The sequence below is a fragment of the Bicyclus anynana genome, chromosome 27 (genome assembly GCF_947172395.1).
Source record: "Bicyclus anynana chromosome 27, ilBicAnyn1.1, whole genome shotgun sequence".
Lineage (NCBI taxonomy): Eukaryota > Metazoa > Arthropoda > Insecta > Lepidoptera > Nymphalidae > Bicyclus > Bicyclus anynana.
Genome location: NC_069109.1, coordinates 1,938,237 through 1,953,344, shown reverse-complemented (window position 1 = coordinate 1,953,344; position 15,108 = coordinate 1,938,237). Strand labels below are relative to the sequence as shown.

At 41.4% G+C, this 15,108-nt stretch overlaps 1 protein-coding gene across 1 annotated transcript; it reads left to right on the top strand.

Annotated features, from left to right (window-relative positions):
• Positions 1-921: 921 nt before the first annotated feature.
• On the top strand, positions 922-13,746 carry LOC112054393 (serine protease persephone-like). The gene is made up of 12 exons (XM_024094165.2): positions 922-1,031; positions 1,732-1,812; positions 2,726-2,778; positions 3,855-3,958; positions 5,101-5,163; positions 5,537-5,569; positions 5,993-6,022; positions 6,552-6,593; positions 7,380-7,598; positions 9,232-9,424; positions 11,620-11,780; positions 13,399-13,746. The coding sequence occupies exons 1-12, from the start codon at positions 1,009-1,011 to the stop codon at positions 13,573-13,575; spliced, it is 1,179 nt and encodes a 392-aa protein (XP_023949933.2). The 5' UTR covers positions 922-1,008; the 3' UTR covers positions 13,576-13,746.
• Positions 13,747-15,108: the final 1,362 nt, after the last annotated feature.

Here is a 15,108-nt window from a genome sequence, read left to right as displayed (position 1 = left end):
CAGAGGGCGAGGGCTGCGTGATCAGACACACAGACTCAGCGGGTGTGTGTACACCAGTCCTCAGGTGTCAGTCTAACAAGTGTTGTGTGTGTTACAGAGGGCGAGGGCTGCGTGATCAGACACACAGACTCAGCGGGTGTGTGTACACCAGTCTTCAGGTGTCAGTCTAAGAAGTGTTGTGTGTGTTACAGAGGGCGAGGGCTGCGTGATCAGACACACAGACTCAGCGGGTGTGTGTACACCAGTCTTCAGGTGTCAGTCTAACAAGTGTTGTGTGTGTTACAGACGGCGAGGGCTGCGTGATCAGACACACAGACTCAGCGGGTGTGTGTACACCAGTCTTCAGGTGTCAGTCTAAGAAGTGTTGTGTGTGTTACAGAGGGCGAGGGCTGCGTGATCAGAGACACAGACTCAGCGGGTGTGTGTACACCAGTCTTCAGGTGTCAGTCTAAGAAGTGTTGTGTGTGTTACAGAGGGCGAGGGCTGCGTGATCAGACACACAGACTCAGCGGGTGTGTGTACACCAGTCCTCAGGTGTCAGTCTAACAAGTGTTGTGTGTGTTACAGACGGCGAGGGCTGCGTGATCAGACACACAGACTCAGCGGGTGTGTGTACACCAGTCTTCAGGTGTCAGTCTAAGAAGTGTTGTGTGTGTTACAGAGGGCGAGGGCTGCGTGATCAGAGACACAGACTCAGCGGGTGTGTGTACACCAGTCTTCAGGTGTCAGTCTAAGAAGTGTTGTGTGTGTTACAGAGGGCGAGGGCTGCGTGATCAGACACACAGACTCAGCGGGTGTGTGTACACCAGTCCTCAGGTGTCAGTCTAACAAGTGTTGTGTGTGTTACAGAGGGCGAGGGCTGCGTGATCAGACACACAGACTCAGCGGGTGTGTGTACATCAGTCTTCAGGTGTCAGTCTAACAAGTGTTGTGTGTGTTACAGAGGGCGAGGACTGCGTGATCAGACACACAGCCTCAGCGGGTGTGTGTACACTGGGCTCCAAGTGTATGCCTGCTTTAAATGATTACCAGTATGTATAACGTTGGTTATGAAACAATAAGCGACGCGCGAGCGTATGTACCTACTGTATAATTTGAAACGAAGCGACGATAGTAAGTTTGAACTGGCAGAAATCGTAAAGTATCAAACAAAGTACCAGGGTAACATATTTCCCAAGTATTACAAAGTAATTTTTGGAACAAAGTTCCTTATCGCACGTTGCAAAAGTTAGCTACACGAAAAAAATTAAGACCAAAAGTTGTAACGACACTTTTTACCCGACGGCGTAAGAAGAAGGTTAATGTTTTTGCTATAGTTGTAAGCCGTGACCTGAAGACAGCTGGTGAGCTTCAGGGTAGCAATGATACGAGTAGTTATAGCGATAGCGATTGCAATGGCAATCGCGATTACGATTGAGATTGCGATTGCGCCAGCGATTGCAATAACGAACTTCATTCCATCCGGCCTGTTTCCATAGCCCGTTGGAGTATGAGCTGATAGTCCATAATCTCTGACTAAATAAATAAGGAACTGTCTCACTAGACGATTTTCTGTCAAAGTAAAAATACTTTTTTGTTTAGTGGAAAGCGGCCAACAACTTCTTAGTTTAGTCGCAGAAAACATATGGTTTAGTATAAGATATATACCTAATCTAAGCTTGTTTTACTCAAAAGCTTTTGTTCGCCAATTTGGGTGCGACACTAGTAATACACTGTAATTATTATTTCCAGGAGGAACGGTATCCCGCCGACGTTATGTTCAGAGCAGCGGTTCCCGTTCCTCGTCTGCTGCACCGACCTCACGGCGTACACGTAAGTCATCAACCATTTTCCCGACCACTGCTGCAAGAGCTGTCGACACTTTAGGTAGTACTAGCGGAGCCATAATGCTAAACGGGTCAAGGGAACCTGTTGGATTTGCTGCAGTAAATGGATGATAGGAGGAACCTATACTTGTATTCCTCAGTGTCTGACTGATGATATCATTCAGATAGCCGGAAACGAATGGATGAAATCTGGAAAAGACAGGGAGTTGTGGAAGAAGATGGAAGAGGACTTTACCCTTTCAGGGGTCCATATTTAATAAGAACTTACAAACTAATATTACTAACAAAATTTAAGAAAACTTGCTAACAAACTACTAACAACTTTTGAAATGTAAATGTAAATATGGAATAAACGGCTTATTTATTATTTTATTATTATTATTAAATGGATGATAGGAGGAACCTATACTTATATTCCTCAGTGTCTGAAGACGAAAGTCTTCGAACAATGCGTGTTGCCAGTGATTACCTACGGATGAGACTTGGTCGCTAGAAGGTCATTAGAAGGCTCAAAGTCACTCAGCGAGCAATGGACCGAGTTATGCTTGGAGTTTCTCTGCATGATCGATTCAGAAATGAGGAGATCCGCAGACGAACCAAAGTCACTGATATAGCTCAGCGAATCGCGCAGCTGAAGTGGCAATGGGCTGGCCACATTCGAAGAGCCGATGGATGTTGGGGTTCCAAGGTACTGGAACGGCGACCCCGCACCGGAAAGAGCAGTGTTGGCTGACCCCCACACTAGGTTGTCCGAGAACATCAAGCGGGTAGCAGGGAGCCGCTGGGTGCTGGCGAGGCCTATGTCTAGCAGTGGACGTCCATCGGCTGATAATAATGATGATGATGAAATAATAGCTATACTAGGTAGTAATTGTATGTTTATTTACTTTTTTTTTCAGTCAGAAACCTGATTTGGAGAAGACGACAAGAAGAAAAAGACTAAGCGAGAGAAGTAAGTTAATCTTAGTAGTCTTGCTACTTTTTGTTTTCGATCTAGTAACAAGGCGTAACAAGTTGTAGCGTTTGAGGAAAGTATTTTTTAATTAATTGTTTTCATTCTGAGAGGAGACTTGTGCTCAACAGTAGTCAATTTAATAAAGTCTCATCGATACAAATTAATTAGGTCCAAACACAAGGTAACTGCTGTAAATCGATGAGGAGTTCCCTCATCTTTGCTTCGGCTCCGTCATCAGATCGATACCAAACCTTCATTGAATTAAAGTGCTTTAAAATACTTAATGTAAACATTAACAAACGTACTGGCTACTCCTATAATTTTCGAAAGTTTCCCTCTGTTTCTCCAGGATCCCATTATCAGATCCTGACATGATTACTATGGGACTAACTGGAAAGCATACTCTCTCAAACGAAAAAAGACCTTTTGAAATCGGTTCAGGCGTCTTCGAGTAATCGTTTTTTTATGTATGTTGTTGTACGATTACTCTTTTTTTTGAAGTCGGTTAAAAAGATATTAATACAACCACTGGTCGGTTACCATTAATACACCAATATTATCTCAACCAGATATCATTACACAAACTGTCCAAACAAAAAACTATGTAATTGAGACTGTAGGTTGTTTATTGTTTTAAGCATTACTTAACTCATCCTCCAGAAAATAAATCTTTGCCAGAGCTTCCTCATATGTTTGCATACACTATTATAAGAGTCGGCAACCTCCTTGAGTTGGCCACGCTCTTCCAATACCCGAGTGTAAGCACTGTGAACATTTTCATTTCAAAAAACCAACTGTTGAGTTTCTTGCCGGTATCTTCTCAGCAGAACCTGCCTTCCGAACCGGTGGTAGAATCTTTACAAATAGTCAACTGACGTGTCAAAAGTGCTTGTAAACTGAGCCTACTTGAAATAAATGAATTTTGATTTTGAACGGTTTTTAACTTAGAGTTCTTGGCAATGATAGCTTTTAATGAGCATTTTATTTTTTAAATTTGAATCTTATATAGATGCAATGTGTGTACAGTAGAAATGTCACTGTTTGCTCGTAAACATAAACTTATCTCTTTACAGAGTGCGATGAATACAACCAAAACAGGCCCGAAAACATAAACACGCCAAATTGCACTGACGACCAGGCCATTGACAAAGCCAAGCGAGGGGAATTCCCGCATATGGTAGGTGTTACCCTCAAGTTATAGTTATTTAACCTCTTAGACCATTTAAATAACAGGACCTGCCTCGCTAACCGTTACTCTTCTGGCAAAGATTAAAAATCTATGATCTAACGCGTTTATAAAAACTGTTGCTACAGAATCTATTTTTCATTGTTGTGATTGTTTTCGTCGTGTAAAGAGCTCCCTAAAAATGTAGTTTGTGTAGTTAAATGGCATTAAAAACGGCCAAAAACTTGTATTATAGTAAAAGATGGAGTAACGTTTCATTTGAAAGTATTTAAACCTTAATTTTATCAAATTTGTAATAAAAACAATTTATAAAAAGAATCGATTCTTTTGACGACACAAACAGTCAGACATCGATCAGTAATCGGATATTCTATGTATTTAATCTGTGGATAGTCTAAGCAATGTGTTGATTAGTCTGTGTAAAAATTACGCGTGTGTTTATTGCGAGTCAAATTTATAGTTGTGTGTAGTGTATGGACATAGAATATTTTTAATGGTGTTAAATATTTTCGATGTGTGAGTTTACCTCGTCCCCCTCAAAAAACGACAGACAATTTTGTTCGTGAATTTGAGTGCGATGCATCTCCATTTTTTTAATTCCTCTACGTATAACCTCAATAGCTCGTTGGTAAAGAGGGCGAACTCATCACCGCGAGGTGGTGGTTTGATCCCCGCCTGCTGATCTATGGTCGCACCCATTCCTTACATTCTTTTTCAATAATTGGAGGAAAGGAACTATTGTTTAAAAGATATGGCAAATAGTTTTAGCTAAGTACATAAAAAGTGCGGCCTCAGGCCGCGCGCAACTGTCCTCATGTCGTGACTTCGCCCGGGTTTTGGCTGGTATTTTACCTAAGATCATAGGTTTATAAAAAAAATTAAAAGTCAAAGTTTAATATTTTTTTATTAAAAGTAGATATATTTTGGCGGTTTAAATATTAGCGGTAAAGTTATTCTCTATATTCTCCTCTGCACGACGTGGTATTTTATTTTTGAATACGTGCGATACTTAAGTCGCCGTAACGTTTTTAGTTGGTCGTCTGTCGAAATTTGGTGATTTTTGACGATTTTTAGGGGGCGGGGCTTATAGGGGCGTAAAATAAAAATAAAAACGTCTCTATCTCGTTTCACAGGCTGCTGTGGGCTGGCGCTGGAGACCTGAATCGAAAGATATCGTTGCTTCCTACTATTTATCGGTTTGAGTTACAATCATATTAAATAAAAAAAAATGCTTTTCACTTGTGTATTTAAATTCATTCGCATTACGATTCTAGACAGTGGACAAAATATTGTAAATAAGCAATGGTGTAAGCTGGTAATCTAAGCTCACGCTATTAAGTATTGAACATGGCGTATTTCCGGATAGACTTAAATTGTCAATCATAAAACCTCTATATAAAAAAGGTATCCAGGGTGGTCCCATTTTTTTTTTTGAAACAAAAAAGAATTTTCAAAATCGATCCACAAATGACGGAAATATCGCTGGACATACGTAAAAAAATCATACATACATCCGAACGTATACCTCCTTTTTGGAAGTCGGTTAAAAATCTCTATCTCGTTTCACAGGTTGGCGTGGATACCGGCACATATTTGCATGAGGTGAGAACTTTACCCTCAAATATGTGACTTGGTCACCCTTGGTTTTTTGGAAAACTGTACAAGAAATAAGTTTTAGATAATTAGGCAGTGTATCTACCAATGAATAATGTTAACTGTTTTTAACTGTTAGCTTTCTGTATTCTCCGTTGAAAACAAACATACTCGTGAATGAATTATTTCGATACGTTAATTAATTCCCGAGATATAGTTTAGGACTTACCACCCTACCGGCAAAGACGTACCACCAAGCGGTTTACCATTCAGGCACGATGCCGTGTAGAAACCGAAAGGGGTGTGGATTTTCATCCTCCTCCTAACAAGTTAGTCCGTTTCCATCTTAGACTGCATCATCACTTACCATCAGGCGAGATTGTAGTCAAGGGCTAACTTGTAAAGAATAAAAAAAAAAATCTCGTTTTACAGGTTGGCGTGGACGGGCGGTATTCGCGTGAGGTGAGGACTTTCTCCTCAAAAAATATAATTTGTGACCAAGTAATATTTTTTGATTTTTTGAAACTGAAAGGGGTGTGGATTTTCATCCTCATCCTAACAAGTTAGCCCGCTTCCATCTTACATTGCATCATCACTTACAGGTGAGATTGTAACCAAGAATTCGTCGTCATCAACCCATATTCGGCTCACTGCTGAGCTCGAGTCTCCTCTCAGAATGAGAGGGGTAAGGCCAATAGTCCACCACGCTGGCCCAATGCGGATTGGCAGACTTCACACACGCAGAGAATTAAGAAAATTCTCTGGTATGCAGGTTTCCTCACGATGTTTTCCTTCACCGTTTGAAACACGTGATATTTAATTTCTTATAATGCACACAACTGAAAAGTTGGAGGTGCATGTCCAGGACCGGATTCGAACCCACACCCTCCGGAATCGGAGGCAGAGGTCATATCCACTGGGCTATCACGCTCTATATCATCAATCAATCAAGAATTAACTAATTAAAAAAAATCTCAATCTCGTTTCACAGGCTATCCAGAGCTGGCCGCGGCATATTCAGACGGCATATTTGGTGAGTGGTGATCATGAAAATACATCAATAAAGACAGATTTTATGTAATTTATCCAATGCAGGCAACATTCATAAGACTGGCATGTTCTTATATCCCACACCTTAGTGGGCACTTGTCGTTCTGAGGTATAGGTCATGTATTAAATATAATGAACCGTCGGTGAGTGAAACGAAACCTTCACTCCCCAACACTCAAACCCTCTCCCAGCGCGCGATGCGAACAGCAGCGCGTCGCGCAGCCGCTTCGCAGTTTGGATCGTGCCGCGATGCAAGAACCAGCTCATGACTAAGGGCCCCGACCTAATATCACGTGAGTTTTAGCCGTGTTTCATAATCAATTAATATGAATGACACTCACGATAGTTTAAATTCTAAAATATAAGGGAATATCTAAGTATCAGTGAATTTTTCGCGAGCAAGTAGAGTATTTTTCTGATTTTATTTTGTGACTATATGTAACCTATAACCTTCGTATTAACGGTCTCAAACGCGGATTTCATTTGAATTCACCCAGTGTTATGACCGGCCCACAAAAAGACAGACAGATAGACAGACAAAAAATTAATATAATAAAAATAAAATATATTTCTGGCTTCAGTAACCTACAACTAAAATTTTCAAAATATCTTCAAATGAGGAAACATTGTCAGAACATCGATCATCATCGTCATATCAGCCGATGGACGTCCACTGCAGGACATAGGCCTTTTGTAGGGACTTCCTAACATCACGATACTGAGCCACCTGCATCCAGCGAATATAAAAAATCTCTATATCGTTTCACAGTCTGCTGTGCGTTGGGAGGAGACGTATGAGGAGACGTTCCGGGACTACGTCAAATTTCTATGTTCAGGCAGTCTCATCAGCTCGCGGTTCGTGCTGACTGCCAAATACTGTGCTCGCGATTTCGTGCACTACCCACCGGACATGGTCAGGCTGGGCGCCTTGGACTTCTTCTGGGAGAACAGCACTTCAGTCTTCACCTCTGAATCCATCGATGGAGACGTGAGACTTTTTTCTTATTTTTACCCTTTGACTATTTAGACTATGGACCTGTTTCGCACCCAAATTCACCAACAAAGTCTGTGTTTTTGAGGGGGACGAGGTAAACTCATACATCGAAAATATTTAACACCATTAAATATATTCTGTGTCCATACACTACACACAACTATTTTGACTCGCAATACACACACGCGTAATTTTTACACAGACTAACAAACACATCGCTTAGACTATCCATAGAATATTCGATTACTTGATCGATTTTTTGCTGTTTCGTCAAAAGAATCGATTCTTTTTAAAGGTTGTTTTTATTACAAATTCGATATAATTAAGGTAGAAATACTTACAAATGAAACGTTACTCCATATTTTACTAAACTTCAAGTTTTTGGCCGTTTTTTATGGCATTCATTTACACAAACCGGCAGTTGTGAGCTCTTTACACGGCGAAAACGATTACAACAATCAAACATCGATTCTGTAGCAACAGTTTTTATAAACGCGTTAGATCATTGATTCTTGATCTTTGACAGAGGGGTAACGGTTAGCGAGGCAGGTCCTGTTATTAATGGTCGAAGTTATCACCCAACCACGGTTATTTTTATCCTCTTCCATACTGCATTATGGACATAACATACCCATGGTGGGCTGTCAGTGCTGCATCAAATGAGACTGTCCGTCTGAGGCGGCGTAAATGATATACAGGGTGTCCCGTAATTAATGGATAAAACGCAAATGGTAGATACACCACCCAATTATCTAAAACTAATTTGAATAATTTTCCAAAAATCATTAGGGTTACCAAGTTATATTTTTTTTCTTTTTTCATAGCTGCTAGAATTAAGATTTTGAACATTTGATTTTTGTTAAATATTACGGATGAAATTACCATGTACATGTTGGCTAGGCAAGGAGAATAACACGAGCAGAGAAGGGAGTTGATCGATCGTCAAGGAATTCCTTAACCCTACACCCTGTAGTCACAAGTCCGGGACTCTGCTCGGAGTTTTTCTCTCTACCACGCGATAGACCCGGCACCCGCACGGTGAATCCGTGGAATGTTAAGATATTGGACTCATTACAATACTATTTTTGTAAATAATGTTTTATTTGTTTTGTAGAAAGGAGCTTTGAATGCAATAATTTTTTTTCTTTCATTAAGATGATCTAAATTTGAATTTGAGAAAATGATATCTGAGATTGCACACCTCACGATTATGGAGGTTCTTGGCGTTTAAATATAAATGGCGGCCTACTAAAGTAACGAAACATATTATACTTATTAAGCAAAATTTTACGGTTATTAAGTCATTTTGACCATTTTGGGTCTAGCAAGTTACAGAAAAAAGAAATTATGAAAAACCCTTTATTTTACAGGAAATCAATATCATTAATTTATAGCTGAAGCTAAAGCTGAAGAGTTTGTTTGTTTGATTGAACGCGCTTATCTCGGGAACTACTGGTCCGATTTGAAAAATTCTTTCAGTGTTAGATAGCCCATTTATCGATTAAGGCTATTAGGTTTATAGTATCCCTATACTCCTACGGGAACGGGAACCATGTGGGTGAAACCGCGCGGCGTCATCTAGTAAATAATAAATAGAATTCACAGTTGCTTATAATTTGATGTCCAGGTGCCAGTTAAAACCGTCCACGTGCATCCAGAATACAATTCTTCTGTAGACCACAACTACATATGGTTGCTGGAGTTGGAAGCAGATGTGAACTTCAACGATAACATTCGCCCGGCGTGTCTGTGGACCGAGCCTGACTTACCGTGGTATAGCAAGGCCATAGCCACGGGTTGGGCATTCGCTAACTTACCCAGTGAGTATCACCAGCATTGTCATTGTCCCTACAATACAGTTGAACTGTTAAGGACATCCGACTGTTGTCTGTGGACCAAGCCTGACTTACCGTGGTACAGCAAGGCCATAGCCACGATTTGAGCAACCATTGAGTCACCCGGTGAGTATCATCAGCATTGTCACTGCCCGTACAAAACAGTTCGACTGTTAAGGACATCCGACTGTTGTATGTGGAGCAAGCCTGACTTACCGGGGTACAGCAAGGCCATTGCCACGATTTGAGCAACCATTGAGTCACCCGGTGAGTATCATCAGCATTGTCACTGCCCGTACAAAACAGTTCGACTGTTAAGGACATCCGACTGTTGTATGTGGAGCAAGCCTGACTTACCGGGGTACAGCAAGGCCATTGCCACGATTTGAGCAACCATTGAGTCACCCGGTGAGTATCATCAGCATTGTCACTGCCCGTACAAAACAGTTCGACTGTTAAGGACATCCGACTGTTGTATGTGGACCAAGCCTGATTTACCGTGGTACAGAAAGGCCATTGCCACGATTTGAGCAACCATTGAGTCACCCAGTGAGTATCATCAGCATTGTCACTGCCCGTACAAAACAGTTCGACTGTTAAGGACATCCGACTGTTGTATGTGGAGCAAGCCTGACTTACCGTGGTACAGCAAGGCCATTGCCACGATTTGAGCAACCATTGAGTCACCGGTGAGTATCATCAGCATTGTCATTGTCCCTACAATACAGTTGGACTGTTAAGGACATCCGACTGTTGTATGTGGACCAAGCCTGACTTACCGTGGTACAGCAAGGCCATTCCCACGATTTGAGCAACCATTGAGTCACCGGTGAGTATCATCAGCATTGTCATTGTCCCTACAAAACAGTTCGACTGTTAAGGACATCCGACTGTTGTATGTGGACCAAGCCTGACTTACCGTGGTACAGCAAGGCCATTGCCACGATTTGAGCAACCATTGAGTCACCGGTGAGTATCATCAGCATTGTCATTGTCCCTACAATACAGTTGAACTGTTAAGGACATCCGACTGTTGTATGTGGACCAAGCCTGACTTACCGTGGTACAGCAAGGCCATTGCCACGATTTGAGCAACCATTGAGTCACCCAGTGAGTATCATCAGCATTGTCATTGTCCCTACAATACAGTTCGACTGTTAATGACATCCGACTGTTGTCTGTGGACCAAGCCTGACTTACCGTGGTACAGCAAGGCCATAGCCACGATTTGAGCAACCATTGAGTCACCCAGTGAGTATCATCAGCATTGTCATTGTCAATACTTTTCGACTGTAAACTAAGTACATTCGTACATTGAGGTTTTGGACATTGAGGTTGTGTTTGTTTTGAGGCAAAGACGTACCGCCAAGCGATTTAGCGATCCGGTACGATGCCTTGCAGAAACCGAAAAGGGGTGTAGATTTTTATCTTCCTCCTAACAAGTTAGCCCGCTTCCGTCTTAGTTTGCGTCATAACTTACCATCAGGTAAGATTGTAGTCAAGGGCTAACTTGTAAAGAATAAAAAAGAAAATCCGACCAGCGCGTGTCTGTGGTCCACTTATCGTGGTCTTATCGTGGTACAGCAAGGCTATAGCCACGATTTGAGCAACCCTTGAGTCACCCAGTGAGTATCAACAGCATTGTCACTGCTCGTACAATACAGTTCGACTGTTAAGTACATCCGACTGTTGTATGTGGACCAATCCTGACTTATCGTGGTATAGCAAGCCCATCATCACGGGTTGGCCCGTTGGGTGAGTATCATCAACATCATCATGACACTACACACAGTTCACAGGTTTCACCTGAAAAGCAGCGCCATACCTCGCTGTGGCATGGTGGTGAGGTGAAAATAAGAAAACATTTTTCAGGTCGACTTAATTAACAAATCAAACTGTAACCAAAATAAGACCCTAGAATGGCAGAGAATGACCTTGAGTGAAGTCACACACTTGTGAACGTTGTGTGTAGGGTTAAAGGCGCCTTTGACTGTTAACAAACACTCCCCTTTCCCACTCAAGTCACTCTCCCCGCCTATCCCAAGTAATCCATATAATCCAGGTGCACCACGAGCAGGTGAGGACTGGCCTCCCCCCTTACACCCCACGGAAGTGCATTTAGCTAAATTAAAGAGAACGACTGACACAGTGACATGATATCTTTTCATTTTTTCCATCAGATCATCCACGAGACCCATTCAGCACACTCATAAAGATGCCGTACACTCTTCTGGAGTCAGACTCATGCAACGAAACTATGAAGGGATATTACCGCGAGTGGGGCGTTTCTAGAGGAGCCTGCATCAGTGAAGACCCAAAAGCATTATACGGCACGTGCAAGGTAATCCATAGGCCTACGACATATCTCATGAAGATAAAAAGAAATATTGTAAACTAGCTGACACCGCGGTTTCACTCGCGTGGTTCCCGTTCCCGTAGGAATACGGGGATAATATATAGCCTATAGCCTTCCTCGATAAATGGGCTATCTAACACTGAAAGAATTTTTCAAATCGGACCAGTAGTTCCTGAGATTAGCGCGTTCAATCAAACAAACTCTTAAGTTTTATAATATTAGTATAGATTATTGAAATTCACACAATGAGATCCTGACTACAGGATCTCTTTGTATGATTTTTTGTGTATATATATACACGATTTTCATAGACAAGAGAAATGACGTTACATAAAATAATAATACAGATGACACATTTATAAGTTAATCCAATTTTAATCATTGAAGTACCAAATATTATCTACATAAACTGTACTTAGTGAAGAAATAATTTATTTTGGTAAGCATTAAGGAAGTGAGGTGCATAAGCAAGTATTAATGAAAATTTTATTTGCTCATCTGTTGCAAAATCTGATATGACAGGATTGTCCTTTAAAAAGTTAGTGATTTCTCTAGCAGCTGCGACTAGGTTGCGGCCGTTATCAGAGAATATTTCCGCCAGTTTTTCGCGCCTAGAAATCATTCACTCTCTATACGACCTGCATCCGTCCAATAATGACCTACGCTAGTGTAGTGTTTGCCCATCGCCCAAAGGCGACCCTAAAACCCCTTCAGGTCCTTCAGAACCGATTTATGCGTCAGGCCACGGGCGCTCCGTGGTTTGTGCGCAATAACGACCTACATAGAGACCTAGATCTCCCCACAATAGCCCAATATATGAAACAGCTCTCGAAAACTTATTTTGAGAGAGCCGCCACCCACCCCAACCAACTAGTGGTTGAGGCTTGCAGCTACATCCCCGATATCAACGCTGATTGTAGATCTAGACGCCCAAAAAACGTCCTTTACGATCCTGACGATGAGATAAAGAACGACAATGCTTCCCAGGCAACACAAACACAAGCTACACAGCGTCTTCGCCGGCGAAGACGAGGTCCCCGATATCTGACGTCACCCAGACGTGGGCTTTTTAACTCACGATCTCAGGGGCACCCGGACTGATACACTCAGGCCAAAAAATCCTTCCCGAACGGCCCTCTAAGTCGAAGTCCGAGTCTCGCCCTTAGAGAGTCGTTCCGCCCATCTACTTGCTTCTGCCTTCGGGCCCCATCAGGCGATGCTTCTGTGCTCGCCCAAACCACCCCGGTGACGCCGCTGAGGTCCCATAAGGAGCCTACGGCACTTAAACAGAAAAAAAAAACATTCTATTGAGGGCCGAAAATAGGCCATTTTTTGATAAATCGCCAATCTCACTCATCTCACTTCCAAGTGCACACATTTATAGCGAAAACATATAAAAATACATAAATAGCACTTGGAAGTATTTCCACCGCGACCTTTTCTATTTAACATTGAATACTGTCCCCCGAAATCAATTCCTAAAGTATGAAACAGGAAAGCAGGCGTTGTTTAGGTAAGTTTCCCATCACGCAGGTGTACGACGTCGTGGGCGTGACGTCACTGAATAGGCACCGTATAATCACCATAACGTCATAATTTGCAGGACAGAGAGGGTTCGCCGCTGCAGGTGATGGTGCACTCCGACAAGTGCATCGTCCACGTGGTGGGCGTGTTGGAGTTGCCGTCATGGTGCGTGGACATGGAACAGAACGACGTGTACACACCCGTGTACAGCCAATTGGACTGGATCGAAGGAACTGTATGGCCCGGCGAACAGTGACGCGTTCATCATCAAGATTAACAGCCGATGGATGTCCACTGGACATAGACCTCTTGCATGGACTTCGAAACAAAACGGATTTGAGGTCGCCATTCCAGCACATTGGCACCCCAACGTCCATCGGCTCTTGGAACTATATCCTCTGCCACTTCAGCTATAAGACCCGTTACTATTCCGTAATATATATACTTCTTTTTATTAACTTTGTTTTATTTAATTCCTTCTGTAACAGCTATAGTATAATCAATAATCGTGCGAATTTTCTGACAGATGATAATGTCACTTTGTAAAATAATGATACCATATTTATTGTCATAGTGATGTCCTGTTCTGTATAGGTAAAAAACAGTGCCCCAGATCATTCATTCTCAAAGAGGAATTTTGAACAGAAATTTCTATCATAGCGCTTAGTGACAGACGGTTGAAAGAAAAATTGTGTAAATTATATAATTGATCAATTTTTTACCTATTTGCCCTGATCTCTGAGGGTATCACTACTTCCGATTTGAAAATTTAAGCCAAGCTACTCAAGCCTACCCACACCCTAAGTAAGTACCTAAGTATGTCCTCCTGGTTCTAAGGTACCTCTCCACCAATTGTCAGCCAAATCGGTCCAGCCGTTCTTGTGTTGTAAGTATTGTAACAAACCCGACTTAATATAGATACTAATATTATATAGGGGAAAGATTTGATTGTTTGTTTGTTTGCATTGAATAAACAATGACTATTCAAATGTTCGACTCTGTGATGGTCAAAAAACTACAATTTAAAACAAATATCTAGAGCCTAAGCCAACGCAAACACTAAGTTTAGAATCGTCTGATGATGAAAATAAAGATGAAGAAAAAGTAGAGACAGAAAAAAATAACAATAAATTTATTCTAATATCGGTACTCCGAAGATCAACGAGAGTGCATACGGTTCTCTACTGAGCAGGGACTAATGTGCTGGTATCGGAACTCCTTCAATATTTCTTTACATTTTATCTTCCATTTTAAAATATCTAGTTTAAACTTATAATAATAATAAGCCCTTTTTTCCGTATATACGAGTTGAGTAATACACATATATATGTCAGTAATTCGGAGTGCCTGTTGGCATAGGCCTCCTCCAGCCTTTTCCACTCCGTTCTATTTTGTGCTACCCTCCTCCAGTGGTTACCTGCAGTTAATTTGATTGTCATGTTTAGCTCGTTACATTACATGATTTCTTTTAGTGACCAGTACTTCTTCCAGCCGTTTGCTATTCTTCTGTTAACTTCTTTAGTTGTTTGTTCTTCATGGGAGATAAGTCAATTTAAATAAGGTCTTAGAATAATTTTATTTTTATCACTGTGACTCAAAATAGGTTTTACGTTTATTATTAAGCCTTAGACTGAGAAATTTCTTAATAAATAACAGGTACATCTGTTATTTATTAAGAAATTTCTCAGTCTAAAACGTAAAACCTATTTTGAGAAATTTCTTAATAAATAACAGATGTACCTGTTATTTATTAAGAAATTTCTCAGTCTAAGACTTAATAATAAACGTA

Excerpts from the sequence above, each read along its gene's own strand:
- LOC112054393 (XM_024094165.2), top strand. The coding sequence starts at position 1,009 with ATGCCTGCTTTAAATGATTACCA. Across the intron at positions 6,594-7,379 it reads ATATTCAGACGGCATATTTG|TCTGCTGTGCGTTGGGAGGA; the intron begins GTGAGTGGTGAT and ends ATCGTTTCACAG. Across the intron at positions 7,599-9,231 it reads CTGAATCCATCGATGGAGAC|GTGCCAGTTAAAACCGTCCA; the intron begins GTGAGACTTTTT and ends TTTGATGTCCAG.